Genomic DNA, 25409 nt, shown 5'->3' on the forward strand with positions numbered 1-25409 from the left:
ATCCCTAGCACCAGATGAAAACAAAAAATTATAATAAAATTATAATTAGGGTCTGGAAATATAGTACAGAGGGTCAGGTGTTACCCTGTGTGAGGCTGACTGGAGTTTGATCCCTGGCATCATTGTGGTCTCCTAAGCACCGCAGGGCATAATTCCTATGAGCATAGCCAGGAGAACCCTCTGAACATTGCTGGGAATATCCCCAAAACCAAAACAAAGAAAAAAGCCCTATAAAAAGTATCCTGTATAACAACAAAATGTTTCTTTTTAGTAGATCGCCTTCTTGGTCAGTTTGTAAACTCATAGATAAAGTTAATAAGAATAAAACTGATAGGGGGCCAGAGAGATAGCACAGTGCAGGATGGTGGATCAAATTCCAGCATCCCATATGGTTCTCCGAACATGCCAGGAGCGATTTCTGAGCGTAGAGCCAGGAGTAACGCCTGAGCGCTGTGTAACCCCTGAGCGCTGTTGGGTGTGACCCCGCCCCCCCAAAAAAAGAATAAAACAGATAACTGAAAAATAATGTAATGCTAAAATGTTGGCTTTTTTGCTGGGTGTGCCTTAATTTTCAAATAAATTTTATTCAGTGATACTAATTTAATTTATTTTTTTAAATTGAATTTCTTAATTAGTCTTATTTTACAGATTCCAATCTTAGTGAATTTTGTGGTGGTTTGAGTAGAATATGCAGACTTAAAACTATTGAACATTATATGATAATATGGTTTGTGTTTAATTTTTGTGTTTTTTGTTTGTTTGTTTTTGGGTCAGACCCAGCAGCGCTCGGGTTACTTTTGGGCTCTATGCTCAGAAATCACTCCTGGCAGGCTCAGGGGACCCTATGGGATGCCAGAATTCGAACCACCGTCCTTCTGCATGCAAGGCAAACCCCTTACCTCCATGCTATCTCTCCAGCCCCTAATTTTTATATTTTAATTAATTTGTATGTGTAATTAGTATAGTATGTGTTTCTTGATTCTCATTAACAAAACTGATAAACCCATTTTACACCTGTTATTTTAGAAATGTATGTATTCATTTTGTTCGTATTCTCTAAAGAAGTAGCAAACTTTAAATATGTCTTATTATGGACTAAATATTGTTCATATTGGAGTTAAAAACAAAAATCATATTAACTTACAGTAATTGTAGAAATAATCTCTAATAAGGTATATTGGGTCTCTTTGTTTTTGTTTGGAGGCACACACCCAAAATTATGATGATCAGGGGTTACTCCTGGTTCTACTTAGGATCTACTTAGGCAGTGCTTGGGGATCAAACCTAGGCCTGCCACAGACCAGGCAAATGCCCTACCTGCTCTAGTTACTCTAGTGCCCAGTGTTGTGTTTTGTTTGGTTTGGTTTTTGGACCACACTTGCTGATGCTCAGGGATTACTCTTGGGTCTGCACTCAGAAATCGCTCCTGGCTTGGGGAACCATATGGGACACCTGGGGATTGCCATGTGCAAGGCAAACGCCCTACTGCTGTGCCACCTTTGCGCCACTGCTCTGGCCCCCCGGTTCTTAAGTAACTTATTACTAGCCATCTTCATTGGTTGTTTTTATGCAGCCATAATATTGTCTCAAGGTTCCTGGCAGGAATTCCTGAGAACACAGCTGGAACACAGGCTTTCACACTACTGACTCTGAAGTAGTTATCCTACATTGTCATAAAGTCTTTATCTTTCTTTTTTTCTTTCTGTTTTCTTCTTTTGTTCCTTCCTTCCCTCTTCTTTTCTTCTCTCCTTTTTGCCCTCCCTCACTTCAAAGTCTGGGGTTTATTCTGCCCAGTTCTGCTGACCTGACAATTTGGTTTTTGACTCATTGATGTGGTACTACTCAAGCTTTATTTGCAAGTGTTTAATTCAGGGCTATGCCTGAATTAGGGTGTTCGTAGACCACTAGGGCTATAGTGTTCTGGGGCTGGAAGGGGAGCTCTGAGTGTATGCAAGACCTGTGACTGTAACCCTATAAGGTATCTCTCCCACCTCTATGGCTGCATCTTTTCAAACCTTCACTGTCTTCTTATATATATATGTTTCTTATTCTTTGTTTGATAACAGTCTATTGAATGGGATTAGGTCTCATATTATTTAAGAGAATAGTGCTATATATTTTTTTAAAACAATTTACTGTTGTATTTGATCTTCTCTGATTCTCTTTACTAGTAACATCCTGCTAGATTAGATTTGATTTTGGATTTTGGGCCACACTTTGTGGTGCTCAAAGGCTACTACCCTCAGCCATATACTTGGGAGTTACTTTTCGCAGTACTCTGGGAGCCATGTGGTAACAGGAATCTAACCTAGATTTTCTGCATGCTGAGTATATATTCTTCAGCCTATTGAGCTGTCTGCTCCCTGGAACAGAGATTTGAATGTTTCCTTGAATGAAGTATAGCTTATTCCTTACTATGATGTTGCCCCTCATGCCAGCATTTCAGTCCTCCCCCCCTCCAATGGGGCTGGGTAGTGCATACCGGCAATGCTCAGAGGTTACTCCTGGCTCTGCATTCAGTAATTATTCCTCTCAGTTCTCAGGGGACCATATCGGATGCTGAGGGACAAATGCAGGTTTGCTGTATGCAAAGTAACTCCCTACTCACTTTGTTATCCCTCTGGTGCCTCTTTTGTCTTACTTCAATCGTCATACCTTGTATTTCAACACCCAGCTCAAATACTATTTTCTCTCTAAATTATTTCAAAACACCCCTAATATTTCTGTACCTGAAATCTTTTTATGGTGGTGGTGGGGTTCTCCAGCATTCTTTAGGTGACTCAGGGCTATTACGGTTGTCTTTTGTGGTGCAGTTATCCAGTAATGTGATGCTGCTTGGACCTAACAATGCTAAGTACCTTGGGACAGGCTTGAAGTACCTTGGGACATTGGGGCTACACCTTGGGTGACGAAGCTTGACCTTTGGGCATCCCGTTTATGCAGTTCAACCCTTTGCACTATTTCCATGTCCCTCATTTTTTGTTGGGGGAGTGCAGCCAGGGTGCTCAGGGCTTACATCAGGCACTGTGCTCAGGGACTATCACTTCAGGCAGTCTCATGGATGCCAGAGATCAGCTTAATGCAAGGTGTTTACCCTACCTGCTGTACAGTTGCTCTGGTTCCTACCTGGTCCACATTTTATATAGCAGATGTTTGGTACATAGAACATATTCAGTGTACGTACAGCTTTTGGTTTTGATTTTTAGTCTGCACTCAGTGGTGATCAACCATTATTCCTGATCGTGTTCACCTAATAGTGTAAATAGTTGATTGAATCAGGGTCTCTTATGCAAAACATCCTGGTCTTCAATATTTGATGAATTAATTGCATTTATCCATCTTAGAATTAAAAAAATTACTATGGAAATGTAATGTTTTTGTTTGTTTTCAGTTTTGGGGGCACACCTAGGGGTGTGCAGGGATTTTTCCTGGCTGTGCGCTCAGAAATCACTCCTGGCGGGTTTGGAGGACCATATGGGATGCCGGGGATCAAAACCAGGTCCGTCCCGGGTTATCTGCGTGCAACTCAAATGCCCTACCACTGTGCTATCCTTCTGGGCCCATTACTTTATAATTTTCAATTGGAGACTTGTCATAACTTGGTGGAGGGGTGGATGCTACTAGTATCAGTGGACAAAGACAAAGGATATTGCTAGAATATTCTGTAATACATAGAATATTTCTTAAAACAAAGAATTGTCCTTTTTATTGTTTTTGTTTTTATTTTTGGACCAGAGCTGGTGGTACTCAGACTTACTCCTAGCTGTGTGCTGAGGGATAATACTGTTAGGGCTTGAGGGACCACATAAAGTGATGAAGATTAAACCCAAGGGACCTGCATGCAAGGGAAGGCCAGTACCCTCAAATTTGTCCTTTTAAAAAAATGATCTTTTGGTACTTTGTATATTTTGAGTTTCCTAAGCAGTGCTCAGGAGGCCTTGATTATTCTTGGTCACTTGGACTGGTAGATGGCCTGAGATTCAATGTTAGGACTAGAGGATGTTTTGCTGCTCACAGACTTCTAGGGCAGCACCTTTGGGTGCCAATGTGGTAGTGGGGATAAGAGAGGTTAGCTGCATACTATTTCTTTAGCAAAGAATTAGTTAGCCCAAAATGTTAATATTAAATTGACAAATGCTGCCATTAAACTTTGAAAATAGAATTTACTATGAAAATGTAGTTTTTTTTAACTTTTTATATTTGCTATTTTTGATGTGTTTATTTTGCATTTTAGTAGCATTTAAAGAATTTTTTAAATTTGAAAATTATATTTCATTATCTTGTGATTCCTATTCTAGTTAAAGATTATTTTATTTTTGTAAATTTTTAATTTTGGGTCACACCAGCTGCACTCAGGAGTTACTCCTGGCTCTGCGCTCAGAAATCCCTCCTGGTAGGCTTGGGGGACCATATGGGAAACTGGAAATTGAACCACCTTCCTTCCTGGGTTGACTGCTGTGCTGTCTTTCCGGCCCCTAAACATTATTTAGTCACATAATTTGCATTAAACATTTGACTGTTGTATGATTTAAGGGGCTGTCTTTCTTTATACCTGGGGAATACTAAATGATATTTATTACCTTTGATGTTTCATATCAAAAAGTTCTGGCGAATTTCCAATACAAAAATTCATTGAGGTGACCCCTCTGCACCAAGTGAGGAGGAGCCCTTGTTACTAATGAAAATGTGATGGAAAAAAGATACAGATTTGAGAACCTTTGATATATCTTTTGTTTGTTTTTGGGCAATGCTTAGGAGTTACTCCTTGTTGTGCATTCAGAAATCATTCCTGGTGTGGGACCATATGGCTTGATTGCCAGGGAACGAACTTGGGTCAGCTGTGTGCAAGAAAAGCAACCTATCTGCTGTTACTATACTGTTGGCCCAAAACCTCTGCTAAATTTTGCTAGACATACAAGTCCAGTTTTTATAAATTTATTAAATTTTATAAAATTTTTGTTACATTTGTCAAAGTGATATTTTTAGCATAGTCTAGATTATTTGTAAATAAGACAAATCTGTAAATTATTGTTTAAGAATTATCGAATAGATTTTGCCATATGGTTTAAATTATATAATACAGTATTATATAATACATTTAAAATTATATAATACAGTAATATCTCTGTCTCTAGAAAAAAGCAGAAGAAGCTCATAAAATATTTGAAGGTCTTGGCCCAAAAGTTGAATTGGTAAGTAAAGCTTATTTTTTCACTTCTAGTACTTTTTCATGGGATAAATGGAATCTATTTATTTTGGGTTGATATGAGGAGAAAGCTTGTGAGAAAACCTAAAATAATGGTGGATGCACTTGGTAACCTGTGCCAGAAGCATTACTCTGTAATGTTTTTGCCTGAGCAATTATTTGTTTTCTTTAGGTAGAACTAGGAAGAAGAAAGATAGGAAGCTTAATAAATAGAAATGGGAAGAATTAATATAGAAAAAAATTATATTTCTAGCATACATCTTTGTTTTGTTTATAGGCTATACCTGATGATGCTCAGGTTTACTTCTGGCTTTGCACTTAGGAATTACTCCTGGCGTTCTTGGGGTACTATATGGGATGCCAGGTATCTAACCTGGTGGGCTATGTGCAAGGCCAGTGCCCTCCCTCCTCCACTTCTCTTTGGCCCTAATCCTAGGGTATCTTGATTGTGAAAATACTTGTCTTTGAAATTTGAAATTTATTAATGATTTTTTTTTTGGGACATAGTGCATTTGTAAATTATATTCGGGAATGACATCATTGTATTTAGGAAACCCATTAGTCTGTTTTGGTAGCACACATAATCTTTAGAATCATTAATATTTTACTTATGCTTACATTAAAATAAAAATTACTCTTTTGTTTCTTCATAAACATAAACACATTTTTGATACAAATGTTTATTTTATAGCCACTCTATAACCAGCCATCTGATACCAAGGTGTATCATGAGAACATCAAGACGTAAGTATTTAACATCTTTGGAATTCTTCAGTTAAAGACCATATAATCTATAAAGAAATAATTTTATGTTATCTATTGACATTATTTAATATAGTGTTAGGTATGTTTTAGATTCATGTAATTTGCTGTTGTTTTACTATTTGTTATCTTCCTCTGGCTTCTTGGGGGTTGGGGTGACAAGCTATGAGTTTCCGAGGCCAAAAGTGAAATAAATTATTGCATACAACTAGCTGGTTTTATAATCTGCTAGTAAAAAAGGTGGATGCTTAACATTGAAATGGCTTACCTTGAGGCTTGAATTTTTTGCCTCCTGTTTTGTCTTTTTTTCAGTGGAGTACCTGCAAGGCGCATGATGAAGTAAGATAATGAAGCTTTTTCATTTAAGACTAGTGATGACACCGTCCCCCACCAAGCCACATCTGCCATTGCAAAGTAGAAGTGCCACGGATCATTTTATCATTATTCAAAATCCTATTCTAGGGAAATCCCTTCCATGACTCTTGCTAATGACGGTATTTGTAGACCATTACGCCATTTAATGTCCTGGTGCTTTGGAAGCGCTCAGTCACCTCTTGTGGGTGAGGAGACTGCTCCAAAATGTAGTTTGCTTAGCCTTGCTCATCCTAGAACCAGGCTTCTATGGATGCAGTTTTTGGAATAAGAAAATAAGTCAAAATGAAACATAATTTCTTGATCTGATTGAAGTAGAGGAAGCTAGACAGCTATCTTTTTTTTTTTTAAACTATACTTTAAGAGGACTGTAGGTGAATTATCTTATTGTAACAAAAATGTGATATTTCTACTTTATATGTCTTAAGTATAACCAGAACATACATTATAGTTATTTACTAATGAACACAGTTTTATATATACATTTATTTTAAAATTCTGAGATTATGTGCAATAATTAACTACTTTGCAGAAGTTGTGGCAAATTATAATTTGCATGATAGTATGCATGAAATTGAAAGTTGATAATTTTATACTTTGTTAAATGGTTTAGAGTAAAAAGTCATATATACTTAGAATTTTTGTCTTGACAACCCTTAAGAGTAGGTTAGGCAAAATTTATAAAAGATTTTGTTTTAGAACTGTTTAATTGTTTTAATCTTTTAAAATGAGAATACTAGATAAAAATCTAGTTAACTATTTTTAATGATTTTCCCCCCCACAAAGCTTCAGTTATGTTTGTGTTTTCCTTTTTCCTTTCAGTGTTAGCTGGAGAAGCTGCTTTGTCTGATTTGTTTCATGTTGTATATATTCCCTACCATTTTGCTTAGAGCACTACTCTGAGATGGGTTACTGGCTAGCATATTTCTTTATTTATACTCTTTGAAAACATTTTGGATTATTCTTATTAATCATTGTTGGCTTTTGAGTAACATATAACATTTGCCACAGTGAATATACTGTACCTCACCTTTAAAATATTATTTACTCAATTGCATGCATTTGTATGAAACATTCGTTTGTTATTTATCACCTTCATTTGCTTTGTATGATATAGCAAATGTACCTTTTAATAATTCTTTTCATCATTTGACTTCTTATATAGCTAGCTCCTGATTGTCTATATTTATTTGAAAGGAACCAATGTAACTATTAGTCCTTAGTAACAAAAAATCCAAAAATTTCTTCTTGCTTTGACATTGTATATTTGAATATTCACCTTGAAAACTTTTCTGGTAGTAGATGGTTTGTATTTGACCTTGCATGTCATTTAAGATCACAGTTCCTCAAATTTAAAAAGTGCAGCTGTTAACATTATATTAAGTTTTTCTGTCTTGTAACATTGCCCACCTTACTTCTTAAAGTGGATTTATTGTTTATTTAACTTTTGTTTAAAGCAGAAGTAACATCTCTCTAACTCTATAGGTATACATTTTCATAGAAGGGAGGTTAGCATTGTATCTGAAAAAGGGAGGTAACTAAGTTTCCCCCTCTCACCTCCTCGAAAAGTGTACAAGACTTATATGTTATCAGAGTTTTTAAAAACAATTAGTATTGTAATTTAAAATAAGATTTGCAATTAATGTAATAACTGAAAATTATTTATGTAAAGTGTTGTGTATAACAAGGAATTTTAGTTCTAGTTATTCCAAAGGCTTTATTTTCAGGGCAAAAAATTACGATTAACTTTGATTGTATCATTTATTCTTAAGTGATCTTTGCTTGTTTTCCAGTGTCTCTGAAGAACAAAAGTGGATGCATTATTGTGCATTTTCTTAATGTCATACAACCGTATTTTTCTCTTCTAGAAACCAGGTGATGAGGAAAAAACTCATTTTATTTTTTAAAAGAAGAAATCATGCAAGAAAACAAAGGGTGAGGTCCTATCCTTGTTAACTGAAATTTGTACAACTTTCCCATTCATGCTAGTTGAGGCATTTACTTTCCCATTGAGAACAATTGTTGGTTCTGTTTGTGAAAAGGTCCTAAAATGATGCTGGTTTTAGAAAGTAGCTATAGATGTGGCTTATATAGCTCTAATTCTAGCAACATTTAATTTCATAATTCACATTTAATATCATCAAATTAATTTCTTGGTCATCTATAAATAATATTTTCATCTAGCCAAACTAAAGAAAAATGGTGAGTAGTTAAAACAATATGAAAGAGACATAGGATGATCATCATTTAGTCTCTTAGCCCTCAAACAGGTGTGGGTAAGTTATTGTCTGCTAATTAGATTTCTTTCTAGTTAGAAATTGAATCAGCTGAAGTTCAGCTTTTCTCTTGTAGTTTTTTTTCTCTTTATTTTTTTCTCTTGTAGTTTTATATTTCACATTGTATAACTTACAGTCCAAAAGTTTATGGCTATAATCTTTCTGGGAATTGTTACAAAAGTATTATACCAGTATTTTGTATGTATGTACTAATTTTAGATAAACTGTTGATTTATTTAAATTCACTGCTTTAGTATATAAATGTCATTAATTCACATTGAAAAATTAGTTTTGTACACTGTAATTAATGACCTGATATTTATTGAATTGTAGAGCTTATGAGTCAGCAACTTTCTTTGTGCGTAATTCTTTGGTTCTGATTTGCCAGTCTAGTTCTTCAGATAACTTTTTTTTTTTTTTTTTTGGAGGGTCACTCCTAGTGGCCCAGTGGTACTCAAACTCAACAATGTCTGGCCCAGTGGCTCTTGGGGCCCTGTGATGCTTATGACTGTGTGATGCTGGGGATCAAGCCAGGATTTTTCATATACAAAGCATGTATTCTTTCTCTTATGTCATGACCCTGGCCCTGTATACTATCGTAAATGACTGATTGTGAATTAACTAAAATATAGTTTTTCTATTTAGTATTTTGGAATTGTTTTGTTTTGTTTATTTGTTTTTGGGCCATACCCAGTGGCGCTCTGGGATTACTACTGGCTCAAAGGTCAGAAATTGCTCCTGACTGACTTGGGGGGAACCATATGTGATGCTGGGAATTGAACCCAGGTTTGTCCTGGGTCGACCGAATGCAAGGCAAATACCCTACTGCTGTGCTATCTCTCTAGCACCCTGGAATTGTGATCATTGTTAAATTTGCTGCTTGGGCTTGGAAACATAGCAGTACATGCTTTGTTTTCATACTTCAGAGAGTATTTAGTGGTCATATGAAGAAATTGGCATCAGAAAAAAGTATTATCTCCTTAACACTCTATACCAGTCAATGAAGTTTCATAAATCCATTCATCCATTTTTCTGTCTTTGAATCATCAGACATGTAGAAAAATTCTGTGACCATAATGGAGTTTTCTGTTTTTTCTTTTTTCTACTTAAAAAATACTCATTTTTCTGTATGGGTTCAGGGATGTTCAGGATTATGTTATGTATATATTATGTTATCCATATGTTATGAATGTTATGGATTCTGATGTTCAGGGACAGTCCTGACTCTCTCCTCAGAAGTAACACCTGATTGTGCTCAGGGGATGATATATGGTGCCAGGGATTAGAACCAAGGTTGGAAGGATGCCAGACCTTAATTAAACCTCTGTCTTATCTCTCTGGTCCCTAGAAGCAGTAATTCTTTTCTTTTCTTTTCTTTTTTATTTTGTTTGTTTCTGGGTTACACCAGGGGATGCTCAGGGGTTACTCCTGGTTCTGTGCTGAGGGAACACTATTGGTGGGGTTTGACCAAGTGGGGTGCAGGGGGTAAAACCTGAGTTGGAGCATTCAAGACACATGCTTTGCCTGCTGTACTATTGTTCCAGTCCCAGTAACTCTTGATTTCATTCAGTACTGGATTTGGGGGAGGGGTTGGGCCACACCTGGCAGTGCTCTGGGGTAACTCCTAGCTCTGCACTCAGATATATAGCTACTGGCAGGCTTCGGGGACCATATGAGATGCCAGGGATCGAACCCGGGTCTGTCCTGAGTCGGCCACATACAAGGCAAACACCCTATGGTGTGCTATAATTCGTCCCCTGTTATTATCAAAAGAACAATTGACAGATTTTTGCCTTTTGTGTGTTTGTTATTGTTGTTGTTTGTTGTTTGTTTTTTATGCAACACCTGTGACGTTCAAGGGTTACTCCTGGCTATGCGCTCATAAATCACTCCTGGCTTTTGGACCATATGGCACTCCAGGGGATAGAAGCACAGTCCGTCCTTAGCGTGTGCAAGACACATGCCTTACTGCTTGCACCACTGCTCTGGCCACCTTGTGTTTAATAGCAAACATATGCAAGGAATGTGCTCTACTGCTGAGCCAAATATCTGAGCATCAGTTTTCCACACTATCAAACATGTGTTAATATAGCATTATTTATAGCAAAAATTGCAAGTAACCAAAACCTCCAACAACAGAGGTATGGTGAAAGTGTATTTCTTTGCTATATTGTAAAGATAAAATAAAAATATTAATATAGTTGAATTACTTTTGGATGACTGAGATTATATTTTGTACATGTTTCTGTTCTTAGTTCTCACTTTTTTGGTACAATTAATGATGTCATCTGAAAATAAAAAAGTTTTGTTAGCTGCTGCTAATAACTCATTGATTTTTATTAGTTTGTATATTCTTAAAGTTAATAAGAAAAATTCAACTAAAATATGCTTTGTATGGTCTTTCGTAGGAAAGAACTCCCTCAAATCAAGGACAGCTTTCATTCACTGTTGAATCATAGGTCAAATGTACTTCTGACTTAGCTGTCAGAAGTAGCGTATACTTGCATATATTAGGTTTGTCAGAACCACAAAATGTAGTTTAATTATTAATTTGCTACGGGTATTTAATAGGAACAAAAAATCTGCCAACGTTATGATCAGCTCATGGAGGCATGGGAGAAAAAAGTGGACAGAATAGAAAATAATCCTCGGAGGAAAGCTAAAGAAAGCAAAACAAGGGAGTACTATGAAAAACAATTTCCAGAAATTCGAAAACAAAGAGAACAGCAAGAAAGATTTCAGCGGTAAGAAATTTGATGCTTATTTGTATGTTTTGTCTATTTCATGGAAACTCTATAAAATATGTTAGCACAGAATTAAAATACTTGAGGTTACTGGAAAGTAAAGTGGGTAGGGTGCTTACCTTTCACATGACCAACATAGGTTTGATCCCTATCACCTTTGTGGGTCCCCTGAGCCCACCCAGAGTGAATCCTGAGGGCAGTACCGGGAGTAAGCCCTGACCATAGCCAACAGCTTGATTTATGATACAGCAGCCATAGTTACCACAATAATACTCAAAAACAAAATAAATTTACTGCAATGAATTTTAGATGCCAGAATTGAAAACTTAGGTAAACGAGAATAGTCAAAATACTGTATTATATTAAATGATTTTGTTGTTGTTGTTGTTGTTTGTTTTGGGGCCATACCCGTTGACGCTCAGGGGTTACTCTTGGCTATGCGCTCAGAAATCACTCCTGGCTTGGGGGACCATATAGGATGCCAGGGGATCGGACCGTGGTCCATCCTAGGTTAGCGCATGCAAGGCAAATGCCCTACCGCTTGTGCCACCATTCCTGTCCTTATAGTAAATTATTTTTATGTTTTTATTTCTATAGGACAAAATCTTATAGCAATCATTTATCACAAATGGACTTTTATTTTCTGGTAATTCCACTTGCAATTCTTTTAAGTTTTGATGGAGCAAGTAATATAAAATAAATTTGGGGAATATGAAGGAACTACAGGACATTGGTGGTGGGATTGCTGTTGGAACATTGTCTGAAACAACTGTCATGAACAACTTTTTAAATCATGGAGTTTTAATAGAAATTAAATAATATAAAATAAAAGATTAATTAGGTCTGGAAAGAAATTTGATATTTAATGACTATTTTTTTGTTTGTTTTTTGTTTGTTTTTTTGGGGGGATGTCAAACGCGCCGGTTCTCAGGGGTTACTCATGGCTATGCACTTAGAAGTGCTCCAGGCAGGATCTAGGGTTATATGGGATGCAGGGATCAAACCCAGGTCCCTCCTAGGTTGGCCACGTGCAAGGCAAATGCCTTACCCCATAATAAAACAGTATTGAGCTGACTACTAATTAAGAAATTCTTTAGTGGGGCCAGAGTAATAGTATAGCAAGTAGGGTGCTTGCTTTGCATACGCCAACATGGATTCAATCCAGCATCTCATATAGTTCCCCAAGCATACCAGGAGTGAGTTCTGAGTGCAGAGCCAGTAATAACCTCTGAGGACTGCCAGGAGTGGACTGCTGAGGACTGTTAAGAGTGGCCCCTCCAAGAAATTCTTTGGTATTGGTAATTTAAAATTTTTTAAGTTTGATGTGGGAAGCTTCCCAAGCAGTATTTAGGGACCTGGGAGCTGCTGCTGGTGCTATTCAGTCATCTGGACTGTTGGTTCAATGTTTGGACCCAGTCCAAGGACACTGTTATACCAGGGATAGCTGGGACTATTTCTGCCAGTGCTCAGGGGCCTTTATGGTCCTAGGAATTGAAATGGAGAATCAAGAGCATAACAGACTTAAACCTCTATACTGTCTCCCTGGCCCCTATTTTATAATTTTTCTATGTGTGTTTCTATTTGTATATATCCTGATTCATTGTTTGGGGTTGCTCTCCGTGGTGCTCATTGGTACTCAGTATAGAACCAGGGCCTCCTGCATGCAAAACACATACTTTGGTTCTTTGAGTTACCTCATTGGCTCTCACAAAAGTTTTAAAAACCTTTAGGTCATTTCTCCACTGTCATATATAAGAGATAGATAAAAACCTTTTAATCACATCTTGAGTCTTTGTGAGGAATGATTATTATCATTCAATCCCCGGGTGTCCAATATGGTCCCCCCAAGCCAGGGGCAATTTCTGAGTGCTTAGCCAGGAGTAACCCCTGAGCATCAAATGGGTGTGGCCCCAAAAAACCAAAAGAAAGAAAAAGAAAAATTGCTGTTTGAAATGGAAATACCAGTAACTATGATTTTTCAGAAGTTTCCCGAAAATAGTTCAGTTTGAACTAGGACTTGTAACTTTTAAATACTGATTTCAGCATTTAATCATTAATAATATTACTATATAATAAAATCACAATATTAATACTAAAACTATATTACTTAAAAGTAAGCAGCTGTATTTTCAATTTCTTTTCTGACTTAAAGTTTCATTCAGAAAGTAATTTCAGGGGCCAGATCTATAGCACAGCAAGTAGGATGCTTGCTTTACGTGGTTGACCCGGGTTCGATCCTTGTCATTTCATATGGTGCCTTTAGCCTGCCAGAATTGATTCCTGAGTGCAGAGCAAGGAGTAACAACACCTGAGCACCAGCAGGTGTGGTGAAAGAAAGAAGGAAGGAAGGAAGGAAGGAAGGAAGGAAGGAAGGAAGGAAGGAAGGAAGGAAGGAAGGAAGGAAGGAAGGAAGGGAGGGAGGGAGGGAGGGAGGGAGGGAGGGAAGGAGGGAGGAGGGAGGGAGGGAGGGAGGAAGGAAGGAAGGAAGGAAGGAAGGAAGGAAGGAAGGAAGGAAGGAAGGGAGGGAGGGAGGGAGGGAGGGAGGAAGGAAGGAAGGAAAGGAAGAAGGAAAGTAGTTTTAGTACATTGCTTATTTATAGAGTCACCATATCTCAGCTTGAGATGTGTAATTCTTTTTCTTTTTTGTAACTTCATGATATAACTTATAACTTACTCATGGCTCTAACCTCTTTGGAGAAACCTGTTCTCTCTCTTGAACCTACAACTTTTCCTCTTAAGTAAAACCATTTTTCTTAAAAAAAAAAAAAAAAGAATAGTAGTCTTTATCAAAGTAATTGAATTGATACCTTTTTATACAGTTTTGGTTTTTGTTTTTGTTTTTGAGTCACACCTAGCAGTGCTCAGGGGTTACTCCTGGCTGTATGCTCAGAAATCGTTCCTGGCAGGCTCGGGGGACCATATGGGATGCCGGGATTTGAACCACCGACCTGCTACATTCAAGGCAAACACTTTACCTCTATGCTATCTCTCTGGCCCCCATTTATACAATTTTTATACTTTAGTAAAATTGATTTATAAAAGTCTTAAATATTTATAATTTCTCTCTTATAGAGTTGGACAGAGGGGAGCTGGTCTTTCAGCAACCATTGCTAGGAGTGAACATGAGATTTCTGAAATTATTGATGGACTCTCTGAACAGGAGGTAAGAAAATAGACTTAAATCAACTGAACTCATTAATTATTTACACATTTCATTTGCATAGCCCTTATGCATAAATGAGGGGACACAGTTTTGATTGTTCCAAAGACTGTTTAAACCATTGACAAAATTTAACTTCTTATTCGTTTTGCTTTCATTTGTTTTGGGCCTCCTATGCAGTGCTCAGGATTCAGGTAGCCACTCCTGGTATTTCTTAGTCATTGGACCTATAATACAATTCAAGGACCTAGGGATATTAAAAGGCTGGTGCTATCACTTTAACTCTTAATAAGTTAGTCAAAGGATCAGATGACTTTGGTGAGGAGGCCTAGAAAGAGAAGAGACTTTTAGATATAAATAAGATCTGAGGGGCCACAGGGAAGGTGTTTGTCTTGCATGTGGCTGACCTGGTTTCAATTCCTAGTACCTCATATGGTCCTCTGAGCACTGCCAGGAGTGATCCCTGAGCACAGAGCCAGAAGTAAGTCCTGAGTATTGCTGGGTGTGGCCCAAAAACCAGGGAGAAAAATCAGGTTCTGAGTGAAGGCAACAGTGATAGTAATATATAAAAGGTATAATGGATAGAATGAGATACATGAAGTAGGGTGAGAAGATATGGGAAATAATGCTGGTTTTTGGATTAGTGGATTGAGTTGTTGGTGACATTTCCTAAAGAGTATGTATCTTGTAGATATGTACGTGTTCACTATAGACTTGAGTTGTTCATAGGCTCACTAAAGCCCATGTGGCTCTAGCCAGGTAGGCGTGGGAGAGATGATATATTAATAAATCAACATTAAATAAAATAATTTTCTTTTCCTAACAGACTCTTCATAGTTATGCTCAATCTTTGTCATTTGTTGATCTTTGCTGCTTTTGATTTTATAATGTAGCCTTTTAAAATAGCTTTTTTTTTTTTTTTTTTTGGTTTTTAGGCCACACCCTGTGACGCTCAGGGGTTACTCCTGGCTATGTGCTCAGAAGTTGCTCCTGGCTTCTTGGGGGACCATATGGGACGCCGGGGGATCGAACCGCGGTCCGTCCTAGGCTAGCGCAGGCAAGGCAGGCACCTTACCTCCAGCGCCACCGCCCGGCCCCTAAAATAGCTTATTTTTAAATTATGGAAGCCTTGCATTTTTTATTGTGATTACCCCTAAGATAAAGATTTCCAGCTTATTTGGCCAACTTCCTTGTTTTCAGAAAAAAAATCAAAACAAAACAATGCACCTCCTTGGAAATCTACCTTATTTAAAGAAACAACAAAACAGAATGCATCTCACATTTGTACCTTAAGCTTCTAAAGCTTCCAAGTCTTTCTAGGATGGGAAATACTGCCTTAAAGTAGTGGTCAAAGACTATTACTCTATTGCCGTGTATTTTAAACTTTCTGTCAGTAGTCTGAAATGATGGCAAATTTATTTTAAGTATTTTTGCTTGCTTTTTGACTAATCTATTAGGGTATGTTTATATCTAAAACTTGTGTTAGCTGAAGTGATTTCATATTACTGTGTCAAGCCGTATTGTACTCAAATAGTTTGAGAGTACCCCATAAAATTAGATGCCTTGCAAAGACTTTTATACTAAAAGGCAGTGTACTTACATGAATAACAGGTTTTTGGCAGCGCTCAGGGATTACTCCTGGCTCTATGCTCAGAAATCGCTCCTGGCAGGCTCGGGGGACCATATGGGATGCCAGGGTTTGAAGCACTGACCTTCTGCATTCAAGGCATATGCCTTACCTCCATGCTATCTCTCAGGCCCCATGAATAACAGTTTTAAGATAAGATCTAGACAAGTGTTTTTGTATGTTTGTTTTGGGTTCTCTCAAGAAATTTTTAGAATGATCAAGGGACCTGCTGGCCACTGGGGTAGTGAGTGGTTCAATATAAGGGCTAAGGATGTGGTGTCAAGGATTAAATTGGATTCAACACCATGTACTTAATCCTGCACTTACTATCTCTGTGGTCTAAATACATGTACTTTTATTAAACAATGGAAATTTATGTATATGTACTTTTGAAATTAAACTTTGGGGAAAAATAAAATGTATAGGTATAACAGTTTCAGCTGAATTTTTAGTTTTAAATTTTATTTTGGTTTTTGGGTCACACCCTGTGATACTCAGAGATTTCTCCTTGCCTCCGTGGTGTTGGGAATTACTTCCAGTGGTGTTTGATGTACCATAGGGACTGGGATGCTAGTGATTAAACATGTGTAGGCTAAGTGCAGGTCAAGCTCCCCATTCACTATGTTATCACTCTGCTTCTCCCCATTGCAATTCTCAGGATTATTTTAATGGAAAGATGTGAGATTAGTAAGGAAATCAACAAAAGATGTTTTAAGACTAGGCATATAACTCAGCTGAAGAGCGTGTGTGTGTGTGTGTGTGTGTGTGTGTGTGTGTGTAGCTTTGGTCTCTGGAAATATATAAAGTTTCACAACAGTTATTTAATTATTAAGTCACTTTAATTGCTTTAAAAATCAATGACTTTTGGAGCCAGAGAATAATAGTACAGAGGGCAAGGTGTTTGCCTTGCTTATGGGTGACCCAGGTTTGATCCCTAGCATCTCATCTTTCCCCTGAGCCCCTCCGGGCATGATCCCTAAGCAGAGAATCAGGAGTAAATCACAGGTTTGATCTCCATCACTGCATGTACTCTTCAGAATGCTGCTAGGCTTGATCTTGAGCATAGTGTTAGGAATAAGCCTTTAGCACAGCTGGTTGACCCCAAAACAAAACAAAATTGATAAACATAATATTTTGGAGCCTGTTTGCTTTTTTTTTTGGGGGGGGGCCACACCCAGCGGTGCTCAGGGGTTACTCCTGGCTGTCTGCTCAGAAATAGCTCCTGGCAGGCATGTGGGACCATATGGGACACCGGGATTCGAACCAACCGCCTTTGGTCCTGGATCAGCTGCTTGCAAGGCAAACGCCGCTGTGCTATCTCTCCGGGCCCCTGTTTGCTTATTTTTGTATTTATTGTTTTCTAAAATTATGTTAATGCTTTAAAAAAGACTTAATTAATGCGTCATAAATTCATTGCACTTGACATTACTTTGTGTTTTATTGCTATAAATTTCATTAGTATTAGCTTTAAGTAATGTATTTTCTCAAATTTTAATACATTATAAAGAATAAAATGTATGATCTGTAATATAGTCAATGAGGGGCTCTGAAAGATGCTCAGGGAGCCTGGGGCCATTCTTATGATATTCAAACCAACTGGACTGGTGATTCAAGGTGAGGGTCTGCAAATGTTATGATTCTTAGACTGTGATGCTGGTGAGCAGGTCCTCCAGGAACATACACAGTGATGTTCAGGGACCTCCAGGTTTACATCTTTTGATGTTCCAAGGATGTCATGAGGTATATAAATCCTGGTGATTTATTGTAGGGTCCTGTTGTAATATCATCCTGGCTTCCCAATAATTTTTTCTTTTTTTTGTTTTGTGGGCCACACCCATTCAGTGCTCAGGATTTACTCATGGCTCTGTGCTTGGTATTACTCCTAGTGGACATTAAGAACCACGTGGGTGCCAAGGTTTGAACCTGGGCTGGTTATGTGCAAGGCAAACATTCTATCTCTCCAATCCCAGCATTTTTAGTGAGTAATTACCATAAGTCCTATTGTATGCTATTATTGTCATTAAAATTGATATATATGGGGCCAAAGAGATAGCACAGCGGTTTTTGCCTTTTGCAAGCAGCCGATCCAGGACCTAAGGTGGTTAGTTCGAATCCCGGTGTCCCATATGGTCCCCTGTGCCTGTCAGGAGCTATTATTGAGCAGATAGCCAGGAGTAACTCCTGAGCGACTCCAGGTGTGGCCCCAAAACCAAAAACAACAAGCAAAAATTGATATATATGACTTTTTCTAGTACATATTAAGTTATTTGGTTAGGGAATTCTAAGAATATTTTATCACTATTGTTTTGGTAGCCATATTTAACAGTGTTGGGGGATAGAATAATGTATCATCAATCCAGGGCCTCTCTGACATGAACCATATATCCTTTCCTCTTTTTAAATTTTATTTAAATAAATTTCATTTTTATCTCCTCCCTTTTTTTTTTCCAGAATAATGAAAAACAAATGCGGCAGCTCTCTGTGATCCCACCTATGATGTTTGATTCAGAGCAAAGACGAGTCAAATTCATTAACATGAACGGGCTTATGGAGGACCCTATGAAGGTTTATAAAGATAGACAGTTTATGAATGTTTGGACTGACCATGAAAAGGAGATCTTTAAGGACAAGTAATTTGAATTTTAAGTTATTCTATAAAAAATGTTTCATACATTAGTGAAAAATAATTGGCAGGGGCTGGAGAGATAGTCCAGCAGGTAGGGCACTTGCTTACAGCCGACCTGCGTTTGATCCTTGGCATCCTATATGGTTCTCTGTGCCCATCAGGAGTGATTCCTAAATTTAAAGCCAAGGTTACTTCTGTACACAGCTGTGTGTGTCCCCTATTTCCAAAGAAAAGTTAATTGGGACTAACTTGTATACTGAACTATTTTCTCTAAAACTTGGCCCCAGTTTTTGCATTTGAATGAATATTGTGGAATTTAAGAAATAAAGATTTGATCTAAGCTTTGTATAAGTTTCTAGTTGGTAACATAAAATCATATATCATGTAGTCATGGTACAGATGATACCCAAACTTAACGTGGTGTCATATCACCTGAGGATCTGTTTATTCCTCACTTTCCCATGCCACACATGCTGGCCTGCCTGGTTCTGTAAGTCACAGGACAGTAGCTATTGGAGGGGGAAGAAAAGGAAGCATGTGAGTGAGTCCAAGGACCAAGCTGAGGGCCTCTCCATACAAGTTATGTTTCTAGGCCTGGAAGCTGTTTTGTGTGCTTCTGAGGGAGCCATTTTTGGTGGTGGGCCTTCAGAGCAGTAGTCAGATTCATGGACCATTTTATTTTGGGGGGGGGGGTCACATCTGACGGCTTTTAGGGGTTCATCCTGGCTCTATGCTCAGAAATCATGCCTGGCAGGCTTGGGGGACCATATAGGATACTGAGAATCAAACCAGGGTTCGTCCTGGGTTGGCTGCATGCAAGGTAAATGCTCTACTGCTCTGCTATCAATCCGGCCCCTCAGGACCATTTTTAATCATAGTTGGCCAACCTGGTTCAATACAAGGTTCCAAAGATGCCAAAGATGTGGTATATATAGTTCAGGCCCTGCAGTACTCAGGACCTCCAGGGCCACCCTAAAGGTGCTCAAAAACCACCGGTAGTTGTAGGATCTCCAGAGCTATAATCTAGCCCTGTGGGGAGGACATTTATTGCTGGGAATCTAACTGGATCTAACCCCTGTGATATCTCTCCAGTCCTAGGAGGAGCTTTTTTATTTTTGGTTTGGCGCCACACACAGCAATGCTCATGGCTTACTCTTGTCTATGTCCTCTTGCTCACTTCTGACAGTGCTCAAGGGAACAAATATGTAGTGCCTGGGATCTAACCAGGGTCAGCTGTGTGCAAGGCAAGTGCCTTAACCATTATATTCTTTCTCTGATGTTGAGGAAACTTTTATAAAGTAAAGATTTCTGGAGCTGATGAGCTAGCTCAATGGATTTCGTACATGCTTTGCATGTAGGAAGCCCTGGTTCCATTTTCAGCATTGCACAGTCTCCTGTGCATTGTATGGGTGACCCTAAAATAAAATAAACAAAAATAAATATTTCTGTATTTTATCTCAGATTAGTCAGTTCCTGGTTGATGGGTTTAAATCTCCTTGTGTTCTTGGAAAGATCTCAGTGCTTCTAAGTATTAAAATGTTTGTGTGTGTGTGTATGTGTGCTGTTTCTTTCTTTCCTTTTTAACATAGGTTTATCCAACATCCAAAAAATTTTGGACTGATTGCATCATACTTGGAAAGGAAGGTAAGAAAACTACCATTTTATTAAGGATGTTTATAGGTTTAATTATTCTTTGAATAAATATATTCTTTATTGTTTGTTTTATTTTATATTGGGACCACCTGACTGTATTCACCACTTATTTCTGATTTCTAAACTGAGGAATCATTCTTGGCAGGGCTTGAGGAACCATATGTGGTGCTGGAGATACAACCAGATCCACTCTCTGCAAGGCAAGCACCTTATGTGCTGTGCTGTTATTCTATCTGCAGAATTGCTTTTAAATCCCCCTTTTTTTTCTTTTTTTTTGTTTTTTGGGTCACACCCAGCAGCACTTGGGTTACTTACTACACTAAGAAATTGCTCCTGGCAGGCTCAGAGGACCATATGGGATGTCGAGATTCAAACCACCATCCTTCTGCATTTAATGCATGTATCTCTCCAGCCCTTATATTTCTTTTTATCTTTTTGGACCACATCCAGTGGTGCTCAGTGCTTACCCCTGACTGCATTCCAGGGATTACTCTGATTGAGTTTAGGGAGCCATATGTGGTCCAATGAAAGAACTCTAAATTGACCATGTGCAAAGCAAGACCTTACTTTCTAGGCCCCAGAGCAGCAACAGCAGCTGCCGCCACTGCCGCTGCCTCTTTCTTTTACCCCTCCCCTCCACTGTTTTCCTCCCCCAAGCAGTGCTCAGAGGTTACTCCTGGCTCTGCACTCAAAATTCATTCTTCTTCTTTTTTTGTTTGTTTTTTGTTTATTGGGTCACACCTGGCAGCACTCAGGGGTACTCCTGGCTCTACGCCCAGAAATCGCTCCTGGCAGGCTTGGGGGACCATATGGGATGCCGGGATTCAAACCACCATCCTTCTGCATGCAAGGCAAATGTCCTACCTCCATGCTATCTCTTTGGTCCCCCAAATTCATTCTTGGCAGGTCGGGAACCATATGGGATGCTTGTATCAAACCTGGGTCCATCCCAGTCAGCTACATGCAAGTCAGAGAGGCCCTACCGCTGTGTTAAGCCCCCAAGAGCTTCTTAAACAGTCATGACCTCTTTTTGCCATAGAAATATAACAAGGGAGAATGCTACCAAAAATGCCATACATTGATTAAACAGACTAATTTTTTTAATTTATTATTATTATTGGTTTTTGGGTCACGCCCAGCAGTGCTCGGGGATTATTCCTGGCTCTACACTCAGAAATCGCTCCTGGCAGGCTTCGGGGACCATATGGGATGTCAGGATTCAAACCACTGTCCTTCTGCATGCAAAGCAAACACCCTACCTCCATGCTATCTCTCTAGCCCCTAAACAGACTATTTTTATTTACTTTTTGGTTATTGGATGTTCAGAAATGTTTCACTCTTGCCATATTTATTGCTGCCCTCCACATTCAGTTACAACAGTTTAAGTTAGACTCTAATGCATGGAAACAGTTAAATAGGATCCATTTTTAGAAAAGAATTATAGTTAAAAGATTTTCATGTGGTGAACATAATGATGCTAATAATTATCTGGTAATTCCTGAGCACAGAGAACAAACTAATTATATATATTGAAAAATTACATGGTATTTATATTTCTTTAAAATAGGTGCAGTTGATTTTTAATCTTATTAATTAATACTTTAAATTTTGCGATTCCTATTTTCCATGAATTTTTTTTACTTTTTTGTTTGTTTGTTTGTTTGTTTTGTTATTGAGCTACATTCGACAGTGCTCAGGTTTACTCCTGGCTCTATGCTCAGGAATCAGTCCTGGTAGGCTCTGGGGATCATATGGGATGCTAGGGATCAAACCCATGTCAGCTGTATACAAGGCAGATGTCCTACCTGCTGTACTATCAGTCTGGCCCCTTAGATAAATTATTTTCCTCAGTAGACTCTAGAGTTTTTCAGCAAAATGTTTAGAGAAATTTTGCATGCTTATATATATACAGTAACAAAAATTAGTTACTGATTAATAAGGTACTTCAATGTTTCTGGTAGTTTGGTATCTTAACATTTGGATTTGGACATAATTATTAATAAGTATGTTAGATATAATTTGTAATAGTATAGATGATGCCTAAAAATGCCAGCCAATAATTTCACCTCTTCAGCATATACTTGGAGACTACCAGAAATTTTTCTTGAACATGTCACTTCATTTAAAGAAAATTTTATTGTATCCTCAAATAAAGTTTCAAAATATTTTTTATTGCAGAGTGTCCCTGATTGTGTTTTATATTACTATTTAACCAAGAAGAATGAAAATTATAAAGCCCTAGTAAGAAGGAATTATGGAAAACGCAGAGGAAGAAACCAGGTGTGTTATATAAAGAGATGTTTCAGAATTGGTGGAAATATAAAGGATTTATACCATGAGCCTGTACTTAATGTATATTTCATGGCCTGTTAAATTTAATTTAAATATTATGAACATTTTAAAATTATTTTGAAGTTAATAAGTATTTAATGTGTTTTATATATATATATTTACTTATTTTTATTTTGGGAGTTTCCCAATTTGCTCAGGAGGCCCTGGGCCCCACCAGTATTCCTGGTCAATCAGATCTCTGGTTCAGAGCAAGGGCTCAAAGATGTCTGCTTCTGAATCTACAGTGCTAAGGATCACTGAGACTCACTTCAGTGGTATTCAGAGGCTTCAGGGCTATAATAGCACTTAGTAATGATAGTTTCAGGACTATAAATGCACGTCATAATACTCAGAGGACCATGTGATGCTGGTGATTTCCTGGGATTAGATACAATTAGATGCCTGCAAGACATGTTTCTTAATCCCTGTGTTGTCTCTCTGGCTTCTTTGTTATATATTCTATTTCTTGGGGAGTGGATTTTTTTTTTTTTTTGGATCAGAAGGTTATTTGTTTTTAATTTTGGCACTGTGATTTACAATTCTGTTGTCAAAAAAGTTTCAAGCAGGGCCGGAGAGATAGTACAGTGGTAGGGCATTAGTCTTTCATGCAGCCGATTCAGGATGGACTGTGGTTCGAATCTCGGCATCCTATATTGTCCCCCCATGCCTGCCAGAAGCGATTTCTAACTGCAGAGCCAGGAGTAACCCCTGAGCGCCACTGGGTGTGACGCAAAACCAAAAGAAAAAAAGAAAAGTTTCAAGTATACAGTGATATGTTCTATTTTAGATGTATTTTCAGTTGCAAATTTGATACATTTAATCAAAAGTTTTATATCTCTCTGTCCTTTGAATTCTCCATTTCAGTGTTAGCAGTAATAATAAAATCAAATACAGATCCATAATACTTCATTTGATATGTCATTTTTACCAGTTTTTTTGTTTAAGGAAGAAACAGAAAGAGTAAGATGAGAAGTATAACATGGTAGCTAGTGTATAGAGTTGCTTATTGAAGTAACTTGGGATCTGGTTTAACTTTTTTCTGAACTTAAGTCTTGGGCAGGCTTGGGGGACCATATGGGGTGGTAGGGATCAAATCTGGGTTAGTCACATACAAGGTAAATAAATGCCCTACCCCACATTCTTTTTTTGAATTGTTTCTCCCATCATACACTCCAAACGTCTTAGAAAATAATATTTTTCCTTTTTTGTGGGGGGGGGGACTACATCTGGCTCAGGGTTCATTCCTTCTGGGGTTCTGGGGATGGAAAGTCAGCTGCTGTGTGCAAGGCAAGTTCCCTACCCACCTGTACTATCTTTTCAGTTCCTAGGAAGTAATTGTTTTGGGGAGCCACACCCTACTCTCCTTAGCATTTATTACTGGCTTTGTACTCAGGGATCACTTCTGGAGAGGTGAACCAGTTTGGCTGCATGGAAGGCAAGCATCTTACCAGAATTGTCATCTCAGTAGCCTTTTTAGGGAATAATTTTATCCGTTGTTGCTATTAACTGATAGTCCAAGTATCAAGATTTGAATTTTGTTGTTTCTAGAGAAAACCTTATAAATCATTTACTCTTAAAATGAGATTGAACCAGGGGGAAATAATAATATTTTTGTTATAAGTTAGAAAAGTATTATTTTTGGCAAGTAGTTTTAACTTTCTTCTTTTAGATACTGCCTATAACATGTTCACATTAGCAGCTAGCAAAGAGAGCAAGTGTGGATTCTAATCAGTTTTAGTTGAAATAGCAATTATATATCAAATATGAAAAGCCAAAACATATGGACTTGAGTGATAGTATAGGGGGTAGTGTATTTGTTTCACATGTGTCCAACTTAGGTTTATTCCCTGGCACCCCATATGGTCCTTGTCAGGCATCATGTCTGAGCCCAGAGCCAGAAGTAAGCCCTGAATACTGCTGGGTGTGGGTCAAAATAAAATAAAATATTTTTAAAAGATAAAACAACATTCTTTAGTGTTAACTGTTTGGGATATAGAATTACAAATGATATATAAGTTGTAATCTGATAGTATTTATAATGTTTTGTGTTAGAAGTAAAAATTTCTACTTAATTCTTTTTTTTTTTTTCCTAACTTTATTTAAAACTGTAGTTGAAAAAGCTGTTCATAATATGGTGGTTTTGGGCATTCAATGTTTCAGCACCAATCCTACCCAACAGTATGACCTCTCTACTACACCATTGTTTCCAGTTTCCTACCCATCCTTCAAGTCTGCTCCTGTAGAAGGCACAAAATTATTTATTTTACATTGCTTGCTAGAACAGAACAGTAAATAGAATTATCAAAACAGTTCAGTAAAAGAAAATTTGGAAATATTGTTGTATTTCACAATGATGTTATAAAAGTCATTAAAGTTTTACAGATCTATTTTTTGCTAGATGCGCCTTGGTTATTTATTGCTTATTGGCTTCTATCCTTCTTCCTATTTTATTCACTGTGGAGCTATAGTACTAGAATTATTCTTTGGCTGGCATCTCGAGATAAGTTGTGAAGCTGGACTGTGGGTGGGCTTCTGGGGCTGCCAGCTCTTTGGGGTTTGGGGAGGCTACTTCACTTCACCCTTCTGCACTCTGAGAAGGCCACAGAGTTTTTGGCCTGAGACTGATGTACCTGGAATTTTCATCGGCTTGAC

General features: G+C 37.9%; 1 protein-coding gene across 6 annotated transcripts in view; it reads left to right on the top strand.

Moving 5' to 3' along the window:
• NCOR1 (nuclear receptor corepressor 1) overlaps window positions 1-25409 on the top strand; it is a 170247-nt gene that overhangs the window by 33691 nt on the left and 111147 nt on the right. For 3 of the 6 annotated variants that reach the window (XM_049776733.1, XM_049776734.1, XM_049776738.1), the window contains exons 6-14: window positions 5136-5192; window positions 5898-5950; window positions 6281-6307; window positions 8209-8275; window positions 11188-11360; window positions 14433-14523; window positions 18599-18777; window positions 20363-20417; window positions 22605-22706. In XM_049776733.1, coding sequence (XP_049632690.1) covers window positions 5136-5192; window positions 5898-5950; window positions 6281-6307; window positions 8209-8275; window positions 11188-11360; window positions 14433-14523; window positions 18599-18777; window positions 20363-20417; window positions 22605-22706 — 804 coding nt within the window. The remainder of the gene's footprint in view (window positions 1-5135; window positions 5193-5897; window positions 5951-6280; window positions 6308-8208; window positions 8276-11187; window positions 11361-14432; window positions 14524-18598; window positions 18778-20362; window positions 20418-22604; window positions 22707-25409) is intronic. The other 3 variants (XM_049776735.1, XM_049776736.1, XM_049776739.1) reach the window with 1 other exon arrangement.

This window comes from Suncus etruscus, chromosome 7 (genome assembly GCF_024139225.1).
Source record: "Suncus etruscus isolate mSunEtr1 chromosome 7, mSunEtr1.pri.cur, whole genome shotgun sequence".
In the NCBI taxonomy this organism is placed as follows: domain Eukaryota; kingdom Metazoa; phylum Chordata; class Mammalia; order Eulipotyphla; family Soricidae; genus Suncus; species Suncus etruscus.